The following is a 25,326-nucleotide window of genomic DNA, read 5'->3' on the forward strand; positions in this document are numbered from 1 at the left end:
AACCTTCAAAAATACCTAATCATCTTCTTTGAACTCCAAATCTCTACGACGAACATCCGAGTAAGACTTTTGGCGACTCTGAGTAGTTTTCAACCTTTCCTTAGTAATCTTGACTTTCTCCATGGCCTGATGCACGAGGTCCGGCCCTATCAATTCCGCTTCTCCGACCTCGAACCACCTAATGGGAGACCTACATCTCCTACCATACAGTGCCTCGAATGGTACCATTTGGATACTAGCATGGAAGCTGTTGTTGTAAGCAAACTCTATGAGTGGCAAATGGTCATCCCAACTACCCTTGAAATCTAGAGTACAAGTGCGCAACATGTCTTCAAGCGTCTGAATAGTCCGCTCTGCTTGACCATCGGTTTGTGGATGAAAAGCTATGCTAAAATTTACCTGCGTACCCAAACCTTGCTGAAACTTCTTCCAAAAGTTGGCTGTGAACTGAGCCCCTCGATCTGAAATGATTGAGACTGGAGTGCCATGTAACCTGACTATTTCTTTGATATACAACTGAGCATACCGTTCCGCTGTGTCGGTAGATTTGACTGGCAAGAAGTGCGTTGACTTTGTGAGTCGATCAACAATCACTCAAATTGAGTCGAACTTGCACGGAGTGCGTGGTAACCCTACCACAAAGTCCATGTTGATCATCTCCCATTTCCACTTTGGAATTTCTATGCTTGGAGCCAATCTACCAGGCCTTTGGTGTTCGGCCTTTACTTGTTGACAATTCGAACATTTTGCCACAATGTCTGCCACATCTATCTTCATGTTATTCCACCAATAAATTTCCTTAAGATCATGACACATTTTCGTGGAATTTGGGTGCACAGAATACCTGGAAGTGTGAGCTTCTGCCATGATCCTTTCCCAAAGACCATCAATATCAGGAACACATAGGCGGTCTTGGTACCGTAGGGTACCATCATTCATGCCAAAGGAAAAAATCTGTGGTTTTGTGTTTGAGAATCCCCTCTTTCAGTTGTGCTAACAACGGATCCACAAATTGATTCTCTTTCACCTCTGCCACAAGCGATGATTCAGCCCTATTCTGCACAATTACCCCTCCTTCATTAGAGTTCGCAAGGCGAACTCCCGAACTATGCAACTGGTAAACCTCCCTGGACAACGGCCTCTGATGGGCCTCCAAATGAGCTAAACTTCCCATGAATTTTCGACTAAGTGTATCTGCCACAACATTAGCCTTTCCCGGGTGATAGAGAATATCAATGTCATAGTCCTTGAGTAACTCTAGCCATATTCTTTGCCTCAGATTCAACTCTTTCTACTTGAAAATATATTGGAGGCTATTATGATCCGTAAATACATCCACATGGACCCCATACAAATAATGTCGCCAAATCTTTAGCGCAAACACCGCTGCTGCCAGCTCTAAGTCATGGGTTGGATAGTTTTTCTCATGATTCTTGAGTTGCCTAGAAGCATAGGCTATAACCTTGCAGTGTTGCATTAACACACACCCAAGCCCGACTCTCGAAGCATCGCAATACACTACAAACCCCTCTGTACCCTTTGGCAGGGCTAACACCGGTGTTGTTGTCAATCTTGACTTCAATTCTTGGAAACTCTTTTCACAAGCATTGGGCGACTGGAATTTAACTGTTTTCTGCGTCAAATTAGTCAATGGAGAGGCAAGAGTAGAAAACCCCTCCACAAACCTCCTGTAGTACACAACCAAGCCTAAGAAACTGCGAATCTCATTTGGAGTGGTAGGTCTAGGCCAATTCTTCACTATTCCAATCTTTTGAGGATCAACCAGAATTCCTTCCCTGGAAATGACATGGCCCAAGAACGCAACAGATTCAAGCCAGAATTCACATTTCGAAAATTTTGCATACAATTGATGTTGCTAAAGAGTCTGCAAAACTGCCCTGAGATGGGCAGCATGGTCCTCCCGACTTCGGGAATACACAAGGATATCATCAATAAACACTATCACAAAAGAGTCTAGAAAGGGCTTGAAGACTCGATTCATAAGATCCATGAAAGCTGCCGGGGCATTTGTTAGCGCAAAAGACATTACCATAAATTCAAAGTGCCTATACTGAGTTCTGAAGGTTGTTTTTGGAATATCCTGCTCCCTTATCTTCAATTGATGGTACTCGGACTGCAAGTTAATCTTTGAGAAACATGTAACACCTTGCAATTGATCAAATAAGTCATCTATTCTTGGCAGAGGATATTTGTTTTTGATTGTGACCTTGTTGAGTTGTCGGTAGTCAATACACATCCGCAACGATCCATCTTTCTTTTTTACAAATAAGATCGGTGCGCCCCATGGCGACACACTCGGCCGGATGAAACCCTTCTTCAGCAAATCCTTCAAGTGTTCCTTTAGCTCTTTCAATTCTACCGGTGCTATTCTGTAAGGTGGAATTGGTATAGGTTGCGTGCCTGGTATTGTCACACCTCCTTTTTTACACTACCCGAAGGTAGTACAAGGTAGTTTTTCCACTTTAAGTGACATTATTCGAATTGAGATTATTTATTTATCTTTGTTCAGAGTTGCCACTTGGGATGGTTTGTTTTCTGGTGTCCTAAGTCACCGATTTATTTTTAAATCCCAAATCGAGGAAGATTTCGATTTTCCTTTTGAAGTCTACGAACTAGAAATTCTGAGTAAGGAATTCTGTTAACCCGAGGGAAGGTATTAGGCACCCTCGGATTCTGTGATTCTAGCACGGTCGGTTAAACTATTATAATTGGCATATTAACTGATTTTAATATATGTTTTAGCCTAAGGTACATTTAAACTTATTTAAACCACTTTTAATTATTATAAGGAAGATTTAACGTCATTTAAAATAAGTCTTTGGATCGCGCCACATGAAATGCACCCACAATTCGAAACACATTTTATTCAATATTATTAAGATTTGGATTTGGGTCACATGAAATGTACACCCGAGTTTAGGAAAGTAATATTATTAAAATACGCGCCTAAAGCAACTAGGAGTTTTAACTTTGCGAGGGCCATGGAGATTCATTAAATGGCACACCTCGATTTCTAAAAGGTTAAAATTAATAAATGAGGGCCATGCATTTTGAGATTTTATTTGGCACGGTATACCTCGAATTCAATTTTTAAAAGGAACTCAAACTAAGCTTTTGAGGGCCATAACTATATCTTGCTTAATATGGCACGCCTCAAATCTACTTTTAAGAGCCCAACTAATTAATTGAGGAAGGCTTAATGGAATTCTAATTATTTTTAACTAAAGGTTCGACCTTACTTATCAACTAACAAGCATCGTGTTGGATGTCTGATCAACTAAAGGAAGGTCGCTTCAGCAACGACGACAAAATGAGCCTATATGCAAATGCCTTCACGCTTGGGCTCAAAATGAGCCCAATTCTTAACGGAAGAAGGACGTCCAAAGACGTATAACATACAATCGAATCTGAGAATGAAACTTTCATTAACTGGGCCATCATTAGGCCCAACTTTCAGAACCAAACAATCGTACAAAAATCGATTAAATGCCAATCAACCAAAACTGTATGAAACATGAAATTGAACTAACATTTACTTCTGAATTTTTAACTATTTAAGAATAAATCCACTAGCTGAACATTCTGAATTTTAAACGCCAATTCCAACTTAAACATGTTCATAGGTATATCAATGCATGCTTTTACTCTTAAAGTAACTTAAACCATTTCCTTTTCTTTTATCATGACTCTATGCTAACTACTACTTAAGAAACCATCGGCTTCCCACTGCATGAACACAACACTATGTTATAACATCCAAATGAATTACATAGCAGGAAAAGGTATAATACAGCCTACCCTACTTAACATGATTGAACGCAGGATCTAACTACTGATTCGATTAAACAGGTTTTCATCAAGCTTTTGTGACAGTTCAAGATCAAATACAATAATAAGAATTCAATTGTCAAAAACTAATATCTAACTATAAGATGCTTGGTAGAAAATTTGGATTCCCACTAAGGTATAAACCAAATACAACTCTTAGAAGAGTATTATGATCAGCCAGCAAAATACAGTGCATCAAATAAACTTTATAACCACGTGATTCAGGAAAAAATGAAGCTAAGATATGAATCAGAACAGGTTGAGGCTATGTTTAAAGCTACACATTTCCATTTCATGATTCAAGTCAAACCTTACATGAGGTAGAATTTAGAAACATGTACCTGAGTATAGCAAAATAGATCAGAAATTTAGCCTGAGATTAGGAGGAAACAATAGCAGCAGAAAACAGCAATGTAGCAGTGCAGAAACCAGCAAACTCAAACCAAAGCCTTTTAAAACTCAAAACTCAAGACCATTTTCACCCAACAATACCAAACAAAAACCCAACTACTTGATTTTGATCTTTCAGAAATTCTAATGAACCAAATGAAGCAAAAATCAAAACCAGAAAACCAAATCTTCAACAAAAATTTCAGTGTTTTTTAAAGCTTGGAAAAGACCCCCCGTCATTTCTTAATCGCCCCCTTATTATTTCTAAAAATCTCACTTGAGCTTCAAGTAACAATGCCTTTATAGGCAAGCGTCTAGGGCCACAGGAAAAGTTCAGGTTTTGCAGTTTTACCCTTTTGAAATTTTTAATTTTGCTGTTCAATCCTTAGTTAAAAAATTAGTTTTTCAGATTCATCCCAACACCCACCTTCTAGGCAGCTTCCCATTAAGTTATTAAAGATTCCCTAACATAGAATTCCTAAAATAACCCCCAGACCCTCTGTTTTTACTTATGAAACAATTGAGTCAAATTAACCCAATGGTTCAAACCAGACCTGATCTACAAGACCCGGGCTGAATCCTTTCTCCTGGGCCTCTGTCTAATAGAGCCCATATAGAATCATTGGGCTAGACAGAATTGCCCAAGAGAAATTCGGATTTCCTTTCTTTGGAAACTAAAAAAATAAAATAACACAAAGAACAAAGAAATTAAATGACGTGCACGAACAACCTAAATTTTAAAGCGCATATATAGAACTAATTTAAAACAAATAGAAAAGACGAAGTGAAAGGGGATGAAGACTAGAACTTAAAACAAAAAGAGGAAGAAGAGAAAAAAAATGAAAGGAAGGAAACGAAGCCGAAAAATACCTAAAACCAGGCGGGTAAAATCTTCAAAACCTTCAAAGGAATCTTCGATTTTTAACCTTCACGAATAAGATCGATTTCGACCTCAAAGCTTCATCAACTTACTGATTTGGGGTCTTGGGATTTTAGGGCTCCGATCTTCGATTTAAGATTCGAAGAGGATTAGGGTGATTCGAGGGAAAGTGGTGCCATATTGGGGAAGAGGGAGCCATGGAGATTCCTTGGTGTAGATTTGGGGTTGAACAGAGGTGGCGCCACCACTCGAGAGAACAAGGGCGACGCTAGAGTTTCCCTTTTAAATGAAGATTCGAAGCGTTCCAGACAGGTTCGAAAGAAAAGGAGTGAGGATTCAGAACGGGGAGGTGAAAGGGAGTCTGGGGTGTTGATCTGGTGTTGATTGGGACCGGCGCCGCCACCGGAGATGACAAGGGTTTGAGGGCGGCGCTCTATGGTTCATGGTAACGATCTCTGAGGAGGGGAGTTGAAAGAGACGGGACGAGGGGGGTACGGGAGTTTGGACATATATATATATTAAGAGGCACCCCATTTCCGGACCGTTGGATTAAGGAGATCCAACGGTAATGATCAAAGGGTAATCAGAACGACGTCGTTTCGGTTCCGAATGAGGCAGACCAGGTTGGACCCGGGTTTTGGGACGGGTTTGGGCCAATTTTAACGGTTAATGGGTGTTTAACACTTGGGCCTGGGGAAAATTCAATTGTAACAGCCCAAAATCGGATTTCTTTTATTCCTTTTCTTTTTCCTTTTTCAATTTCAAATCCTTTTCTTTTTAAATTAAAATAAAACCTAAATTAATTTTTTAACTAAATTAACCTACCCAATTAGATTAATCACTCATCATAGTATTTACAATAATTAATTAAATCCTAAATTTTTAAAAAACTATAAAATTCAAAAATTAAAGAGTTAAAATGCAAAAATGAGCTATTTTTTATGATTTTCATATTTTATAAAACAAACTAATTTACTAATTAATCTAAAAAATGTAAAATTAAATCCTATTTGCAATGCGTGATATTTTTGCTATTTTCATGAATTAAATAAAATTAATTATGCACACAAAATGTAAACAAACACGAAAATTGAGCAATTAATTCCTAAAAACCAAATAATAAAAAGAAAAAAAATCCTAATCTTGGAGATTCTGTAGGAGTAATTCATGCGAGGCAAAAATCACGTGCTCACAGCTGTCCCTCTTTGCTCGGAGACACGAAGGGTTTTCGAGCAAAGACAAAATGAGCAATTATGAGGGATTTTTGCCCGTTTGGAAACTCCATGAGAAGCATTTTTTATAAGAGTCTGATCGAACCTTGCTTCAAGGTTGCCTATATATCCTTGGCTATAAAGGAATCAGGTCGGTGTAGTTCTGGAAGTTTCGGTAGCTGGGACTACCGGGAGCTGTGATTTCAGTGCTGTTACTGCTCGCTGACCTTCTTATTACACCGAAAAGGAAAATCCAAAGCTAAGCTAGCTAGGCCTATCAGCTGTGAGTTACAAAATTACTATCTATAAATCTCTTAAAGCTTTCTCTTGAATCTTAGCTGATTTTGTTGTAGACCCCGATCGGAATCTTGATGCTCGCAAGTTGTAGGTACTGATTCTTTCTTCAGCATTGGATCAAGGTGGGACAGGCGAAACTTGTGACTTTAATTATTTCTTGAGCAGTCCGCATCTTTCTCCGCTTCAACCCTTTGAATTCCTTCCTTTTGTTTTTTTTCTTCTTTTCTTTATTCTGAATCGAGACTCATTTTTTTGGTCATCTCGAACCCTGTGTCTCGAGGTAAAACCTGCTCAGACACCAAAACAAGCAAACAAACGAAATTTTTCTGCCCCAGTTTTCACTAGGAAACTTTCGTTAGTTATTTGCAACAAAATCTAAGCTATTCAGCGGATGGAGCCCTATATCTAAAGTGTCAACTCAGGGATTGGAGCCCTAATGTTGGCAAAAGGCGACTAGGGAATGGAGACCCTATATCTAAAAAGCTCAACTCAAGGATTGGAGCCCTAATGTTGGCAAAAGACGACTAGGGAATGGAGGCCCTATGTCTAAAAAGGCTCAACTCAGGGATTGGAGCCCTAATGTTGGCAAAAGGCGACTAAGGAATGGAGGCCCTATGTTTAAAAAGGCTCAAGTCAAGGATTGGAGCCCTAATGTTGGCAAAAGGCGACTAGGGAATGGATGCCCTATGTCTAAAAAGGCTCAACTCAGGGATTGGAGCCGTAATGTTGGCAAAAGGCGACAAGGGAATGGAGGCCCTATGTTTAAAAAGGCTCAACTCAGGGATTGGAGCCCTAATGTTGGCAAAAGGCGACTAGGGAATGGAGGCCCTATGTCTAAAAAGGCTCAACTCAGGGATTGGAGCCCTAATGTTGGCAAAAGGCGACTAGGGAATGGAGGCCCTATGTCTAAAAAGCTCAACTCAGGGATTGGAGCCCTAATGTTGGCAAAAGGGTAACAGATTGAGGTTGGGAATCTAAGCTATCATTTTGTTTTGATTTTCTTCTTTTTCTTTCTCTCTTTTCGTTTTCATTTCATTTTTAATAAAATGCAGGAAAAAACATGGAGGAAACTTCCTTTTTGGATTGATCATTTGCTGCAAAGCTGTTTCTAGCTCTGGCGCATCTTTTCCTTTTCGGCTGCACCTGCTTCTTGCATGGTTGCTTGGATTGCACCTGTTTCAAACAAAGAACAATTGTTAGTTTGAAACGGTGGTCGGTTTTGTAGCCTTGATTGCGTTGATCACTTGATCTCGGCCCAACTATTTTGGTGAGAACCTCCGCTGCTTGCGGGCTTGCTGAAAACTGATCTCTCTCCTGAGACCGAGGAACTCAAATTTTCAAACTTCCTAGATGATGACTCAATTGTGCGGGTATTTGGCCTTCATCCCCCTCTTTTAGGGCTTTTGACTTCAGATTTCTTTCATTTTCAAAAATTCTGGCTTCAGAGCATCAGCTATCATGGCCAGTCGGGATCGACTGATGCACCCGCTGAGGCTGGGTACTCTTCTTTGATTTGGCTTTAATCAAACGGAAACCTGTAAAACCAATCTTGCCACCTTGTCTTTGAATTAGTTTCAAAACGGAGTTAGACCGAAAGGGATTCAAGGAAAAGTAAACAAAGGACAAAAGGAACGAATTTAAAGGAGGAGCGTCCCTTTCGGGGGGAAGGAAGGATTTATCTGGGGGTGCATGCGAGCTTCAACAAACATGACATGCTTCTTGGACTGGAAGTCCTACCTTCACAAACTTCCCTAATTCCTCATAAACTCATTGTGAACCATATTTCCAAATCGAGAAACCTAGCCAGGACTCCAATGGTGGCAAGGGTGTGTTCTTTTCAATCAACGGCGCCCTTTGCGGGTTTTCGCCAATCGACCTCTCTCATATCTATTCTCATCATCACCTGATAGTGCTCTTTACGAGTTTTCACTAACCATGATCTCTCATTTTCAATTTCTCTGCTCACTGTCGGCTTACGGTGCCCGTAGGTTTTCACTGATAAGATTCTCTCATTTTATTTCTCTCATTTTGATTGTATTAGATCCAAACAGTCTTGTTTTCTAATTCCGACCCCTTTGCTGATTGATCAGAAGGACTTGAACAAGGTTTGGGTAAAAAGAATCTAGATGAAATTACAACTTTGGAACCATTCAGGTAAGCTCATTGCTGAACCATTATAACATCTACCCCAGTTTCACTTTTGGGGAAAATTGGATTTTTGTTTTGGTGTGACTGAACCCCAAGGAGAGGCTGCCTACGTATCCTTTCGGAATGAAGTCGAATGTAGTTCAGGGAAACATTTGTTTTATTGTTTTTGCTTTTGCTTTTTGCTTGCTTCTTTTTTTTAACACTTTACGGTTCCCAAGAGGGTAATCAAAGAAGAGTAACCGGCTCAAATGGGTTTGCAAAGGGTGGGGAGTGTTTGGGTAGCGAGAATGAAAGCCTTTATCATCCCAATCGGACAAAGTTGTCACTACAGAAAAGCTAAACATAATACATTTTGACTGCATCCGCATTTACAGCTGCTTCGGGATCATTCCCTTCGATATCACCCAGATACAATGCCTCTTTTGGCAATATCTTTCTGATGATGTATGGGCCCTTCCAATTAGGAGCAAATTTTCCTTTCGCTTCCTGGTGATGGGGAAGGATGCGCCTTAAAACGAGTTGCCCTACTTTGAAATTTCTAGGCCGCACTTTCTTGTTGTAGGCGCGGGCCATTCTTTGTTGGCACAACTGCCCGTGGTAGACCGCGGCCATTCGCTTTTCATCGATCAAGGTTAACTGTTCCAGCTGGGTTTTAACCCACTCACTGTCTTTAATTTCAGCTTCAACGATTATCCGGAGAGAGGGGATTTCAACCTCCATGGGTCATACGACTTCAGTGCCATAAACCAAAAGATACGAGGTGGCTCCAATTGATGTGCGCACAGTAGTGCGATATCCCAACAATGCAAACGGTAACTTTTCATGCCATTGCCTGGAACTTTGAATCATCTTTCTCAAAATCTTTTTGATGTTTGTGTTTGCTGCTTCGACGACACCATTGGCTTTAGGCCGATAAGGAGTAGAGTTCTGGCGCGTTATCTTGAATTGTTCGCATATCTCTCCCATTAAATGACTATTCAAGTTGGCAGCATTGTCGGTGATAATAAATGCAGGAATGCCAAAACGGCAGATAAGATTGGAGTGCACGAAATCTACCACAACTTTCTTAGTGACAGATTTGAGAGTGATGGCTTCAACCCATTTCGTGAAGTAGTCAATGGCAACTTGTATGAATCTGTGCCCATTTGAGGCTTTTGGCTCGATTGGCCCAATGATGTCCATACCCCAAGCAACAAATGGCCAAGGTGCTGACATAGGATGTAGTTCTGTGGGAGGTGCATGAATCAAATCACCGTGCACCTGACACTGATGACACTTCCGGACAAAGTTGAAATAGTCCTTTTCCATGGTCATCAAGTAATAACCCGCTCGAAGGATTTTCTTTGCTAAAACATGCCCGTTCATGTGGGGTCCGCATACTCCCGCGTGTACCTCATAAATGATTCTTCCAGCCTCTTCCGCGTCAACATATCTCAACAAGTTGAGGTCCGGAGTTCTCTTGTACAAGACATCACCACTCAAAAAGAAACCACTCGCGTGCCGCCTAATGGTTCTCTTCTGGTCTCCACTGGCTTGCTCGGGATATTCTTGTGTTTTCAAAAACCTTTTGATGTCATGATACCATGGTTGGGTATTTGGTGCTGTTTCAACCGTATTACAATAACCATGCCTTTCCCAAATCTGGATTTCTAATGGATTAATGTAGGCATTGCCTGGGTACGGCAACATTGAGGCTAAAGTGGCAAGTGCATCAGCTAGTTCATTGTGGCAGCGAGGAATGTACCTAAACTCTATTGACTTGAGTCGTTTGCCAAGTTCTTCCACATGTTGCCTATAAGGAATAAGCTTGGCGTCTTGGGTTTCCCATTCTCCTTGAGCTTGTCGGATAATCAAATCTGAGTCTCCCATGATTAACAGTTCTTCAACATCCTGGTCGATTGCCATGTTCATGCCAATAATGCAAGCTTCGTACTCGGCAGTGTTATTTGTGCAGAAAAATCCAAGCCTAGCTATGGCCAGGTAATGCTGACCGGTAGGCGAGATCAAGATTGCCCCAACTCCAACACCTTTTGCGTTTACCGCTCCATCGAAGAACATTTTCCAATTGTCGATGTCTTCGGATATTGCCTCAACTGAGTTTACCTCTTCATCCGGGAAGTAAGTATTCAAAGGTTGGTATTCATCATCGACCGGATTTTCAGCCAAGTGATCCGCTAATGCCTAGGGTTTCATTGCCGTGCGAGTGACATATACTATGTCGAATTCCGTAAGCAGGATCTGCCACTTTGCTAGCCTCCCAGTGGGCATTGACTTCTGGAATATGTATTTTAAAGGATCCAACCTGGTTATGAGGTAAGTGGTGTAGGTTTGCAAATAATGCCTCATCTTCTAAGCGACCCAAGTCAAAGCGCAGCAGGTCCTTTCCAACAAAGTGTATTTGGCTTCATAACTAGTAAATTTCTTGCTCAGATAGTAAATAGCCTGCTCTCTCTTTCCGGTCACGTCGTGTTGCCCAAGGACGCAGCCGAAAGAATTTTCCAAGACTGTCAGGTACAAGAACAAGGGCCTCCCTAGCTCAGGTGGGACCAAGACTGGAAGATTCGATAGATATTCCTTGATTTTATCAAAAGCTCCTTGACATTCATCTGTCCACCTGACTGTTGTGTCTTTCTTCAGTAATTTGAATATGGGTTCACATGTGTATGTCAGCTGGGCAATGAATCGGCTAATGTAGTTCAATCTACCCAACAGACTCATATCATCCTTCTTGGTTTTCGGAGGAGGCAAATCTCGAATAGACTTTATCTTTGTTAGGTCTAACTCGATGCCCCTTCGACTGACGATGAATCCCAAGAGTTTGCCGGATGGTACCCAAAATGCACATTTTGCTGGGTTCAGCTTCAAATCATATTTGTGCAGCCACTCAAAAAACTTTCTCAAGTCCCGAACGTGGTCGTCTTGGGTTTTGGATTTGATGATTACATCGTCCACATACATCTCTATCTCTTGGTGCATCATATCGTGAAAAATGGCAGTCATGGCCCTCATATAGGTTGCCCCGGCGTTCTTGAGACCAAATGGCATAACTCTGTAACAGTATGTACCCCAGGTGTGGTAAAAGCTGTCTTCTCTACATCTTCTTCATCCATCAACACCTGTTGATATCCTGCGTAACAATCCACAAAGGACTGTATCTCATGCTTGGCGCAGTTATCAACAAGGATGTGGATGCTCGGCATTGGGAAGTTATCTTTGGGACTTGCCTTGTTTAAATCTCTGTAATCCACACATACCCAGGTCTTCTCGTCTTTCTTTGGCACTGGGACTATATTAGCTAATCATGTGGTGTATCGGACCACTCATATCACCCCCGCTTTCAACTGCTTCATGACCTCTTCTTTGATCTTGTCACTGATATCAGTTTTGAACTTCCTTTGCTTTTGCTGGACTGGGGGACAATCGGGGTATGTTGGCAACTTGTGAACCACCAAATCAACACTCAGCCCTGGCATGTCGTCATATAACCAAGAAAACACATCTTTGAACTCAAACAGGAGTTGGATTAATGCGTCTCGATTTTTTCCGTCTGTGAAAATGCTTATCTTGGTTTCCCTGATTTCTTCAGAACTACCCAAATTAACCAGTTCAGTATTATTTAAGTTCGGTTTAGGTTTATTCTCAAATTGTTCCAATTCTCGATTTACTTCCCTAAAAGCCTCTTCTTCATCGTATTCCGGTTCTTGGTTCATTATTTCGCAATTAGACAGCATGTTTGGATCTGGGCATGAAGTCCGCAAGCATGTCATGTTATTTAAAGCCACACTATTAGAACTGAAAGAAAAGAGAAAAATGACAAAATCAGAAAGAATAAAGAAAGACGAACGGTGAAATATTGATTTCATTTATTGGAATTTGAAGATAACAGGGTTTACATTGGAAAATTAAAAGACAAGAAGCTAAAGGAAACATCTGAGTTACGCCCTGAAATAACTCGTGATGCAGAAAAGGTGGCAGGACAGGTCTACCGGGACTCCCTCCTGATCGGGAATGGCATAGCCTTCCAATTCTACAGCTTAGCGTTAGGTCCCATATACAGCACCTCAGCGGTGCTTGAGCCTTCCCCTAGCTGAACCATGTGGGATTTATACAGTATCTTCCTCATCGCCCCACAGATCTCTTCAATGTCTTCGGCCGTGAAGTCCTCATATTCTTCTTCCTCATGGTATTTTGGCTTGACAAATATTCTGTACAGATGTGGCACCAGCTGAGGCAAGACCCAACCATCATTCTTTCTATCATTTTCCCATTTTACATCAGTTAGAGTGGGTCGGAAGCCTATCCCAAAGAACTTTTTACTGGCGGTCAGGGTGACAGGTTCAGTTATTCCTTGCAATGATTTCCCGAGCACCTTCCCCGGTTTGAAGCCATGTCTGATCATTTCTTTGGCCACCATGATTGATGCATTAGAAAGAAAGTGTTGAGGGAAAGGGTTTCCCTCTTCGTACTGGTCTACGACCACAATTTCAAAGGCTTGGTAAACTATATGCTCACTCCCCTCTCTCGCTTCAAGACATGGGACTGATGGGTCCCGATAAATTGATTGCTCGTCTTCCCCGTGGACCACAATCTCTTGATCTTCATGCTCAAATTTTACCATCTGATGGAGGGTAGAGGGTACAGCCCCCGCTGCATGAATCCATGGCCTTCCCAAGAGAAAATAGTAGGATGTGTCCATGTCCAGAACCTTGAAGGTTACTTCAAAGTCTACTGGGCCGATGGTCAGAATCAAATCGATCTCTCCAATTGTGTCCCTTTTTATACCATCAAAAGCCCGTACACATACATTGTTGGGTCGGATTCTTTATGTCCCGATTTCCATGTGCTGTAGTGTTAAGAGTGGGAAGATGTCTACCCCAGAGCCTCCGTCCAACATAACCCTTTTCACATAGTACCCTTCGCATTTGATTGTCAGGTGTAGGGCTTTGTTATGCGCGACCCCTTCTGGGGGCAAGTCATTTTTGCTGAAGGAAATCTGTTTAATTGCGAAAAACCTTTCTGCCATCCTCTCCAACTGTTCTACAGAAGTCTCAATAGGAACATATGCTTCGTTAAGGGTCTTGATAAATACCTTCTGATGTTCGGTGGATTTCATCAGCAAAGCCAACAAGGAGACTTGTTCGGGAAATTTTCGAAGCTGGTTGATCACCTCATAATCTGCCATTTTCATCTTTTGAAAGAAAGTCTCCGCTTCTTCAGCACTCATGGGCTTCTTAGATGGGAAGCGCTTTTGAGTGGCATTGTTCACCTCTTCCAAGTTAGAATACTTTTCAATGGGGTTATTTTCTTGAACTTCTCTTGAGATTACTTTGCCCTTATAGGTCACCACCGTTTTGTTGTAGTTCCAGGGCACCGCGGTAGGATCTTTCATGGGCCTCTGTGGCGCGCGTCCAATAACTACGGGCTCACTCAGCCTTGGTGGATTAATTGGCCCCCGCATCACATAGGTTCCCTTGGGCACATACATTTGGGTTACCTCATTCAGCTCGAATCTCCTAGGAGGACTCAAAGTTATCTGCTTTTCTTTGCGTCCCCAAGGGACATAGAGAACAACATCTTTGGGAGGTGTTGCCCCAATCCCCGCTTCAACTTTCTTCTCTGATTTTGGAGGGGTGGTTTTGTTCTTTTTCTCCCTTTTTTCTTGCTTCGGGGCATCTTTTGGTTTCTTTTCTACGTCAGCAATGGCAATGATGGCCTTCAATGTCGGGTCAAATTCCCTGTCCTCACAAATCATTTCGATTACCGGCCCATTGTTGTGGGCCGGCAGCGGGTTGTTAGTCACATTGAGAATATCTTCATCCCTTAGCACTATCTTCCTTTGTTCTATGAAGTTTTCCATGGCTCTATTCAGAGTCCAACAGTCATCCGTGTCATGCCCTTCTGCCCCTGAGTGATAGGCGCATCGGGTACCGGCTCTATAAGCGGGTGATGCTGGGTTTTGCCTGGTTTGAGGAACCGGCTGTAGTAGACCCATTTGGACAACCTTTGGAAACAGACTGGAGTAGGATTCGCCGATTGGTATGAAATTTAGCCTTCTAGGTGGCTCACGAGGGGGAAAATTGTTTTGTGGAGGACGGGGGTTGTAGTGGTTTTGGTTAGGAGGCTGGTTTCTAGGAAATGAAGCTTGGTTACGGTTGGCTTATTGCTGTGGATGGACATAAGGTTGAGCATTCATGACCGTGTATGGATGAGAAGCATAGGCCATGTCTTGGTGGGGGTAATAGTGTTGCGGGGTTCTTTCTGGGAGAAGGGATCTGGGAGTACGGTGTTTTCTTGTACCCAACACTGGTATGAAATTTAGCCTTCTAGGTGGCTCACGAGGGGGAAAATTGTTTTGTGGAGGACGGGGGTTGTAGTGGTTTTGGTTAGGAGGCTGGTTTCTAGGAAATGGAGCTTGGTTACGGTTGGCTTATTGTTGTGGATGGACATAAGGTTGAGCATTCATGACCGTGTATGGATGAGAAGCATAGGCCATGTCTTGGTGGGGGTAATAGTGTTGCGGGGTTCTTTCTGGGAGAAGGGATCTGGGAGTACGGTGTTTTATTGTACCCAACGCTGCCATGGATGTTTCTTCCTTTTTCTTGCCTTTTTCTATTCCTCCGGACCCACCCTGAATGGCTTGGGAAGTAGCTCTGATAGCGGATTGGCTTAGAATTTGACCGTTTTCAACCATTTCGCCAATCTTGATGGCTTCAGCAAACGATTTACCCATGGCAGACATCATATTTTGGAAGTAGTCGGCTTACTGAGCTTGTAAGAAAACTGTGACCATTTTGACCTCATCCATCGAAGGTTTTACCCTAGATGCCTGCTCTTGCCATTTAACTGAGTACTCCCGGAAGCTTTTCGAGGATTTCTTTTTCAAGTTCGTCAACGAGTTCCTATTTGGAGCTATATCAATATTGTACTGGAACTGCCTGACAAAGTCTCTAGCAAGATCATCCCAGATGTGCCAGCGGGATATATCCCGGTCCATATACCACTCAGAAGAGATGCCAACCAGACTTTCTCCGAAATAGGCCATGAGCAGTTCTTCCTTTCCACCGGCCCCTCGCAATTGATTGCAATATTTCTTGAGATGAGAAATAGGATCATCGTGCCCATGGTACTTCTCAAATTTTGGGGTTTTGAATCCCAATGGTAGGTGCACATGGGGGAACATGCACAAGTCGGCATAGGATACACTTTTCTGTCCACTCAGGCCTTGTATGCTTTTGAGACTCTATTCCATATTTCTCATCTTCCTCACAATCTCTTCTTGCTCAGGAGTTTTGGCAGTCTTTTCTTGCCCCGCAGTGATCTCAAATTTGGGTGGCTGAGAGCAAGTATAAGTGGGAAACTGAGGAGGTTTCATTTGGAAGGTGGGTGTTTGGAAGGTGAAAGCTGAGGGGTCAAAACTGGGCCTAGGCAGTATAGGTTGTGCCGTGGCCGAGCATGGGGGAGCGGTGAAGATATTCGAAGTTGCACCGGACATTAACACCTGGGGGAGAACCTCAGAAGGTGTTCCCACAAAATGAGCTGAAATAGTTAGGTGTCCTAGTGGGGTATTTGGGTGACTGATCGGTATGGTGGAGGTACCGCTTGCTCTAGGAAAGAGTTCGGGGAATCCCGGGATGGCGCTTGGCGATTCGCTTCCATTTGCCTAAGCGTCCCACATCTCCATAACCCAAAGACGCAAGATTCTGTTTTCTTCGGCAGCTGCCGATTCTGAGGTTGGGATGCCCTAGATTGGGCTATCATCCGTGATGGGAATTGTTGGTAGAGTCATTTCTGAAGACATTCCGATGCTCCCCTTTGATCTAGTAAAGTATGGGTGCGAAGCCAGGTTACCACAAAAACCAACCACTGTTCTATAAAAACTTGGACTGAGTATAACAGCAAATGGTTAGTTTGAAACAAATAACAGATAGGTAATCACATGTTGGGGTGTGATGCACCTATACAGTTAAATCTGTTTCTACATGTTTTGCAACGGTTGCATGTTTCATCCCAGCTTTACTTACTACTTTTTTTTATTTTTTTGTATTATTTTTTTTTCTTTCCCTTTCCAATTCCACTCTCTCTTTTCATCTCTCTTTTGCTTTTATCAACATTTTCTTCTTTTGGTCATTTTCTCTTCTCTTTTTTTTTGGGTTATGATCGAATCCTATGTAGATTGCTTATGTATCATGACCCGGCATGAATCAGACCTAGCGTAGTTCTGGGGGCATTAAAATGTAAAACTAAATAACAAAATATTTTTTTATCTTCAGTTTTTCTCGTAAAAGGGAAATACTCTGGATTACAACAATTCAAAACTAAAAGGAAAAAATAGACTCCAACAACAAAATGACAATACAGACTCAAGAACTGACTAACAGAATCGAAAATAAACTAACAGACTCCAACAGAAAGGAAAGATACAGACTCAAGTAAAAATCAAGAATACATTAATACTCCTGGTGCCCGCGGGACATCATTCGATCTCGTCGCGGGCCTAAATGCGAGATCCCCTTGCAGTCGCTCCAAATCACTCATAACTTGGCGGACAAAAGTTATCACTGTAGCAAAAAAGGTGGTACGAGTCATGTCTTCGCACGCTTGGCATTTCATGGTAATGTATTCAGCGATGGTTCTGATCCTTTCTCTAATTCTGCCTTTTTTCTAAAGCAACCGCCCTATCTGCTGATTTCGGGCTTCTAACACTTGAGAGTCATGAAGGTGTTGATCTTGCAACTGCTGCATTCCTTCCGCCATTTGACCCATCAAATCATAACAATATTCTCTATCGGCTTTGAAATCTTTAGCCTGCTTGGCTGCCTCGTTCTCGAGAGTGGTTACCTTTATTCTTAGGCTAGTGATAGTCCCTTCATAGTTCCTCTTCATTTGTTGCACAAACCGTGCCCGCTCTTCTGTCTTCTTTGTCCATTGTGCCTGGATTTTTGCTAGACTAGCTTCAGACTTTTTCAGGTCTTCTTGACATTCGAGGGCTTTCTTCTTCAGACCGCTTATAAGTCTTTCGTCAGCCCAACTTCTTTCCGGGTTTCTGGCAGCTATTTTCATCTTCCGGATCTGAGCTTTGAGGGCCTCATTTTCCTGAGTTAGTTTTTTCTTTTCTCCCTCGTCTGCAGTGGCTTGAACGCCATTTTCAAACTGAACCTCCATGACTCGTCTTTCCAACTAGCTTATTTTGGCCCTGTACTCGTTTTCTTTGGTCAACCAGTCCCACTGCACCTGGGCCCCATCGGTGAACTATTGGACATGGGGTCGCTTTGCGGGCCTTTCAGGAATCTGGAATATTTTGCCGAACCAGACAATATACTTAGGGTCCACTTCACCTCTGGCTAGATCTCGCACCATGGTCTTAGGTTCAAGAAATCTACATTCATTCCACACTTGGCAAATTTTCCCTTCTGGAAATGTGGCTTTCGGGCCCAATTCAATGACATGTTTACTCAAATCTTCATCATTGGGGACGGTTTGAAACCTTCCTAATTGGCGCAAAACCCTGTGTGGAGCATACGTTGGATGCTCTGGATGCCCATCAGGAGGAGGTAACACACTTCAGCTGACATGTACACTGCTTCGGTGGCAGGAAGCCATCCGAATGCCCACTCAATTTTATCGCCAGTCAAGGATCTCAAATGTGTAAGCCAAGCTTCAGTAGATTCGGGGAATTCAATACATGTCACTCGGCTTTCAAATTCTTCAATGTAGCTCAAACCGGTCAAACCATAATTCATATACCCCACCCGGTGGCAGAGATGTTCTTGCATCCACAATTGCAGTAACAGATTGTAACCTTGGAAGAACTTTCCTCCTTCCCGACAGATAGTCAAGGCTCGGTAGATTTCAGATAAGATCAGGGGAACCACAGTGCTATTGGCTTTCTTTATTGCAACATCGATCATTCCCACGAGACCTATCTCTATATTACCATATTTTCACGGACAAACTACAACACTCAAGAAGGCTACCATAAAAGCTAAACCCTGCCTTGCCTCACATTTGTCTTTATTTACGGCGTGGGTTAGACCAATGTTCGGCTCTTCAAAACCTCGAGGGTTACCATATCGATGATACAAGAACTGGAGCATGCAATACCCTTCAGATAAGTTTCTGTCCTGAATATCCCGACTAATACTCAGCAAATCTAGAAATCTGTGGGGAGATACCGGTCTTGGTGACAATGGATATCGACTTCTAAGGTTTCCATTAAGGCCCGCATAACCTGCAACCTCCTACAATGTAGGTGTGAGCTCAAAGTCAGAGAAATGGAACACATTGTGAGTCGGGTCCAAAAAAGGTATTAAAGCTTTCAATTATGTCCGACCTTGTCTTGACGTTCAATAGTCCGACAAGGCCTCCCAGAACTCTTACCACTGTTTCTCTACTGCCTTTTACTAGATCATTCCACCACATGTAGAGCTTTAAGGGGATCTCATCAAGGACTGTGAAGGGTTCAATTTCGTTTGTACTCATCCTGCACATTTATTAAGGTGATTTAATAACTCATTTTGACTCGAAAGAGTAACACCATTTTTCTAAGTTTTGCTCCAAAAATAAAACCCGGTTTTGCAGATACGGCCTTTCAGCACTTCGGGGAAGAAGATTTTAAGGTTGTGCATGCTAACCATTAAAAATGAACCAAGGCGGCTGTTCTTGCAAAAATAGCCTTCCGGCGCCCTTTTGGGGTACATTCGGCTTATTTAAACAAGAATGGCATCACCCGACTTATTTGTGACAAGAAACTAAAATTTGTTGTTTTTGGGCTATTTTTGAAAAAAAAAAAGGAAAGTTGGACCCGATGAGGGTTGTCTACGTATCCCACATCCGGTAAGAATCAAACTGGCGTAGTTCGGGCAGATTGGACGAAAATAAACCAACTGTTTTTTTTAAAACAAAAACTTTTCGGCAGAGTTTCAGCATATTTTGGACACTGATTTTTCAAAACAAGTAATTATCTCTCGGAGCCCTCACATTGAGTTTCTTTTCCCAACTTTTCTCCTATTATTCACAAGCCGGTCAACATGAAAATACGAAGTAAATAAATGCACAAGTAGCAAGTAGGATGCATCAGAATGGTCTTTTCATTTCGGGTACACCTGTCCTAGACAGACCCAACCCCTGTGTTGAGTCTCTAAGGTCAAATGCACGTGATGCAAACAAATGTTCCTACTAGGGATCCGGCATGAGGCTTTATTATACTAGGTTTAAAACCTGGGTCTATTGTTCTAAACCTAGCTTACCCGAGCGGACAACTCGAGCCGAGAGAGGACAGCGTACCGGGAATACAGAAGCTTCAACGGCTTAGCAACTTATCCGAACCTCGTTCTAAAATGGGAAAAGACTCTAGATAGAAAAGAAGCCACACGAAGTGCACCCTTCTCCATGATTTAGAAGACTCAGAGAGAGGAAAGGTTTCGTAGCAGTTTATATACAGTTCACAAAATATCAAAGCGGTAAAAGCATTTAGCACATTAGGCTCAAACATGTAGGAAAATTAGATAATAGATAAAACCAATCATAACAGCTATTCTAAGCTCGAATTCTTGAACCCTGAACCAGAGATTCTGGGTTCGATCCCCAGCAGAGTCGCCAGAGCTGTCACACCTCCTTTTACACTACCCGAAGGTAGTACAAGGGAGTTTTTCCACTTTAAGTGACATTATTCGAAATGGGATTATTTATTTATTTTTGTTCAGTCGCCACTTGGGATGGTTTGTTTTCTGGTGTCCCAAGTCTCCAGTTTATTTTTAAATCCCAAATCGAGGAAGATTTCGACTTTCTTTTTGAAGTCTGTGAACCAGAAATTCTGAGTAAGGAATTCTGTTTACCCGAGGGAAGGTATTAGGCACCCTCGGATTCTGTGGTTCTAGCACGGTCGCTTAAACTATTATAATTGACATACTAACTGATTTTAATATATGTTTTAGCCTATGGTACATTTAAACTTATTTAAACCTCTTTTAATTATTTTAAGGAAGATTTAACGTCGTTTAAAACATGTCTTTGGATCGCACCACATGAAATACACCCGCATTCCGAAACATATTGTATTCAACGTTGTAAGATTTGGATTTGGGTCACATGAAATGCACACCCGAGTTTAGGAAAATAATATTATTAAAATACGTGCCTAAAGCAACTACGCGTTTTAACTTTGCGAGGGCCATGGAAATTCACTAAATGGCACGCCTCGATTTCTAAAAGGTTAAAATTAATAAATGAGGGCCATGCGTTTTGAGATTTTATTTGGCATGGTACACCTCGAATCAAATTTTTAAAAGGAACTCAAACTAAGCTTTTGAGGGCCATAACTATATCTTGCTTAATATGGCACGCCTCAAATCTACTTTTAAGAGCCCAACTAATTAATTAAGGAAGGCTTAATGGAATTCTAATTATTTTTAACTAACATTTACTTCTGAATTTTTAACTATTTAAGCATAAATCCACTAGCTGAACATTCTGAATTTTAAACGCCAATTCCAACTTAAACATGTTCATAGGTAAATCAATGCATGCTTTTACTCTTAAAGTAACCTAAACCATTTCCTTTTCTTTTATCACGACTCTATGCTAACTACTACTTAAGAAACAATCGGTTGCCCATTGCTTGAACACAACACTATGTTATAACATCCAAATGAATTACATAGTAGGAAAAGGTATAATACAACCTACCCTACTTAACATGATTGAACGCAGGACCTAACTACTGATTCGATTAAACAGGTTTTCATCAAGCTTTTGTGACAGTTCAAGATCAAATACAATAATAAGTATTCAATTGTCAAAAACTAACATCTAACTATAAGATGCTTGGTAGAAAATTTGGATTTTCACTAAGGTATAAACCAAATACAGCTCTTAGAAGAGTATTATGATCAGCCAGCAAAATACAGTGCATCAAATAAACTTTTTAACTACGTGATTCAGGAAAAAATGAAGCTAAGATATGAATCAGAACAGGTTGAGGCTCTGTTTAAAGCTCTAGATTTCCATTTCATGCTTCAAGTCAAACCTTACATGAGGTAGAATTCAGAAACATGTACCTGAGTATAGCAAAATAGATCAGAAATTTAGCCTGAGATTAGTAGGAAACAATAGCAGCAGAAAATAGCAATGTAGCAGTGCAGAAACCAGCAAACTCAAACCAAAGCCTTTTAAAACTCCAAACTCAAGACCATTTTCAACCAACAATACCAAACAAAACCCAGCTACTTGATTTTGATCTTTCATAAATTCAATGAACCAAATGAAGCAAAAACCAAAACCAGAAAACCAAATCTTCAACCAACATTTCAGTGTTTTTTAGAGCTTGGAAAAGAGCCCCGCCGTGTCTTAATCTCCCCCCTTTTTCTTTCTAAAAATCTCACTTGAGCTTCAAGTAACAATGCATTTATAGGCAGGCTTCTAGGGCCATAGAAAAAGTTCAGGTTTTGCACTTTTACCCTTTTGAAATTTTCAATTTTGCTGTTCAATCCTTAGTCTAAAAATCAGTTTTTCAGATTCATCCCAACACCCACCTTCTAGGCAGCTTCCCATTCAGTTATTAAATATTCCCTAACTTAGAATTCCTAAAATAACCCCCAGACCCTCCGTTTTTACTTATGAAACCAATGAGTCAAATTAACCCAATGGTTCAAACCAGACCTGATCTACAAGACCCGGGCTGAATCTTTTCTCCTGGGCCTCTATCTAACAGAGCCCATATATAATCATTGGGCTAGACAGAATTGCCCAAGAGAAATTCAGATTTCCTTTCTTTGGAAACTAAAAAATGAAATAACACAAAGAACAAAGAAATTAAACGACATGCACGAACAACCTTGATTTTAAAGCGCATAAACAGAACTAATTTAAAACAAAACAAAAAAGACGAAGTGAAAGGGGATGAAGACTAGAACTTAAAACAAAAAGAGGAAGAAGAGAAAAAAATAAATGGAAAGAAACGAAGCCAAAAATACCTAAAACCAGGCGGGTAAAATCTTGTAAACCTTCAAAGGAATCTTCGATTTTTAACGGAAATGGGCTTTAATCATGTGTTCTCAAACGAGAACACACGAATAAGATCGATTTTAGCCTCAAAGCTTCATCAACTTACTGATTTGGGGAGGGCGGCGCTCTAGGGTTCGTGGTAACGATCTCTCAGGAGGGGAGTTGAAAGAGACGGGACGAGGGGGGGTACGGGCCTTTGGACATATATATATTAAAAGGCACCCCAGTTCCGGACCGTTGGATTAAGGAGATCCAACGGTCATGATCAAAGGGTAATCAGAACGACGTCGTTTCCGTTCCGAATGAGGCAGACCCGGTTATACCCGGGTTTTGGGACGGGTTTGGGCCAATTTTAACGGGTAATGGGTGTTTAACACTTGGGCCTGGGGAAAATTCAATTGTAACAGCCCAAAATCGAATTTCTTTTATTCCTTTTCTTTTTCCTTTTTCAATTTCAAATCCTTTTCTTTTTAAATTAAAATAAAACCTAAATTAATTTTTTAACTAAATTAACCTACCCGATTGGATTAATCACTCATCATAGTATTTACAATAATTAATTAAATCCTAAATTTAAAGAAAAACTATAAAATTCAAAAATTAAAGAGTTAAAATGCAAAAATGAGCTATTTTTTATGATTTTCATATTTTATAAAATAAACTAATTTACTAATTAATCTAAAAAATATAAAATTAAATCCTAAATGCAATGCGTGATAATTTTGCTATTTTTCATGATTAAATAAAATTAATTATGCACACAAAATATAAACAAACACGAAAATTGAGCAATTAATTCCTAAAAACCAAATAATAAAAAGAAAAAAAATCCTAATCTTGGAGATTCTGTAGGAGTAATTCATGAGATGCAAAAATCACGTGCTCACAGGTATCACATCGATCCCAAAATCAATTTCCCTCTCCGGTGGAATCTCAGGGAGTTCATCTGGAAAGAAGTGCGGAAATTCATTCACAACTAGTACAGACTCAAGGCTAAGCACCTCGGCATTGGTGTCCATGACCCGAACTAGATGATAGATACACCCCTTCTTGATCATCTTTGCGACCTTAAGGTAGGAAACAAACCAACCTCTAGGCACTACATTATATCCCTTCCATTCAATAACGGGCTCATTAGGAAATTCAAACCTAATGGTTCTAGTCTGACAATCAAGTTTGGCAAAGCATGAATAAAGCCAATCCATTCCCATTATTACATCAAAGTCGACCATCCCTAACTCAATAAGATCGGATGCGGTATCCCTACCCCGTACCGTAACAACACATCCCTTATAAACTCGAGCAGCTGTAATAGACTCACCAACTGGGGTAGACACCAAAAAGGGCTCATAAAGCTGATCCGGCTCTATCCCGAATCCCATAGCAACACAAGTGGTAACATAGGACAAGGTGGAACCAGAGTCAATATGTGCATACACATCATGAGATTGGATAGTCAGAATACCTGTAACAACATCTGGAGAAGCCTCCGCAGTCTGGCGACCACTCATAACATAAAACCGACTAGGTCCTCCTGAACTTTGCGCACCACCCCTAGCTGCACCACACCCTGCGGGTGCTGGGGTACCTCGAGCTGGGGAGGAGGCTGAAGATGTAGCAGTTGCCTGGCTGGATGATTGAGTTGTGCCCCTACCCGCTCCCTGGCGGGATGCACGACAATGTCTCTGAATATGACCCCTTATCCCACATCCATAGCATATAGGTAACTCTAGATAGCAAGTCCCTGAGTGCATCTTCCCGCACGTGGGGCACGGGGACCTCTGCTGCTGCTGGAACCTCTCTCTTGACCGACCCTACTGATAGGATCTCCTGCTGCCCTGACCGGGCCTGAAATGACTCCACTGTTGCTGGCTGGGCCTTGACGGTGGTGCACTGGTTGAAAACTGTATAATAGACTGGGAAGGCCTTGATGATCCTCCCTTGAAAGCTGATCTTCCCCCACCTAGTGACTTTCCCATATTGCCCGTAGACGGGGCCTTGCTGCTACCCTCTCTCTCCATTCTGTTCTTTAATTTACAGTTCTATGTGGCCTAAGCAAATTCTACCATCTTCCCATAATTCATGTCGGAATTCAATGTAGTCGTAGAAGCCTCATTAATGGTCAAGAATTAAGGCCCTGAACAAACCGGAGCACCCTGGCCTCCATTGTGGGCAACATATGAATGGCATACTTGGACAAGCGAGCAAACTCCATGTGGTACTCCCACACACTTCTGTTACCTTGCCTCAAAGTTTCAAACTCCGCTGCATGGGTTGCCCTTGTCTCAGCGGGCAGGAAATGATCAATGAAGGCATCAACAAACTCAGTCCACCTCGCCGGAGGGCCCCCTCCTCTCGGGAATCCTCCCACAACTCAAACCATGAATAGGCCACCCCTTTTAGACGGTAGCCAGCAAACTCTACCCCTTCTGTCTCAGCCGTACGCATAACCCTGAGGTTCTTGTTCGTCTCATCAATAAAATCCTGAGGGTCTTCTTCTGGATTGGCACCCGTAAAAACTGGAGGGTCTAACTGAAGAAACCTGTTCAC

General features: G+C 41.6%; 1 protein-coding gene across 1 annotated transcript; it reads right to left on the minus strand.

The window, feature by feature from the left end:
• Window positions 1–7,665: 7,665 nt before the first annotated feature.
• LOC138870772 (uncharacterized) lies at window positions 7,666–10,833 on the minus strand. Its single transcript, XM_070148611.1, has 2 exons — window positions 10,168–10,833; window positions 7,666–7,800 (listed from the first exon to the last, which is right to left on the minus strand). The coding sequence occupies exons 1-2, from the start codon at window positions 10,831–10,833 to the stop codon at window positions 7,666–7,668; spliced, it is 801 nt and encodes a 266-aa protein (XP_070004712.1).
• Window positions 10,834–25,326: the final 14,493 nt, after the last annotated feature.

The sequence above is a fragment of the Nicotiana sylvestris genome, chromosome 6, assembly GCF_000393655.2.
Source record: "Nicotiana sylvestris chromosome 6, ASM39365v2, whole genome shotgun sequence".
Lineage (NCBI taxonomy): Eukaryota > Viridiplantae > Streptophyta > Magnoliopsida > Solanales > Solanaceae > Nicotiana > Nicotiana sylvestris.

Bases quoted from the DNA above. Each gene is read 5' to 3' on its own strand.
- LOC138870772 (XM_070148611.1), bottom strand. From the start codon at position 10,833: ATGTTCTTCGATGGAGCGGTAAACGCAAAAGGTGTTGGAGTTGGGGCA. The intron at 7,801-10,167 runs GTACACGCGGGA...TGTTTGAAACAG, and splicing joins CTGGAAGAATCATTTATGAG to GTGCAATCCAAGCAACCATG.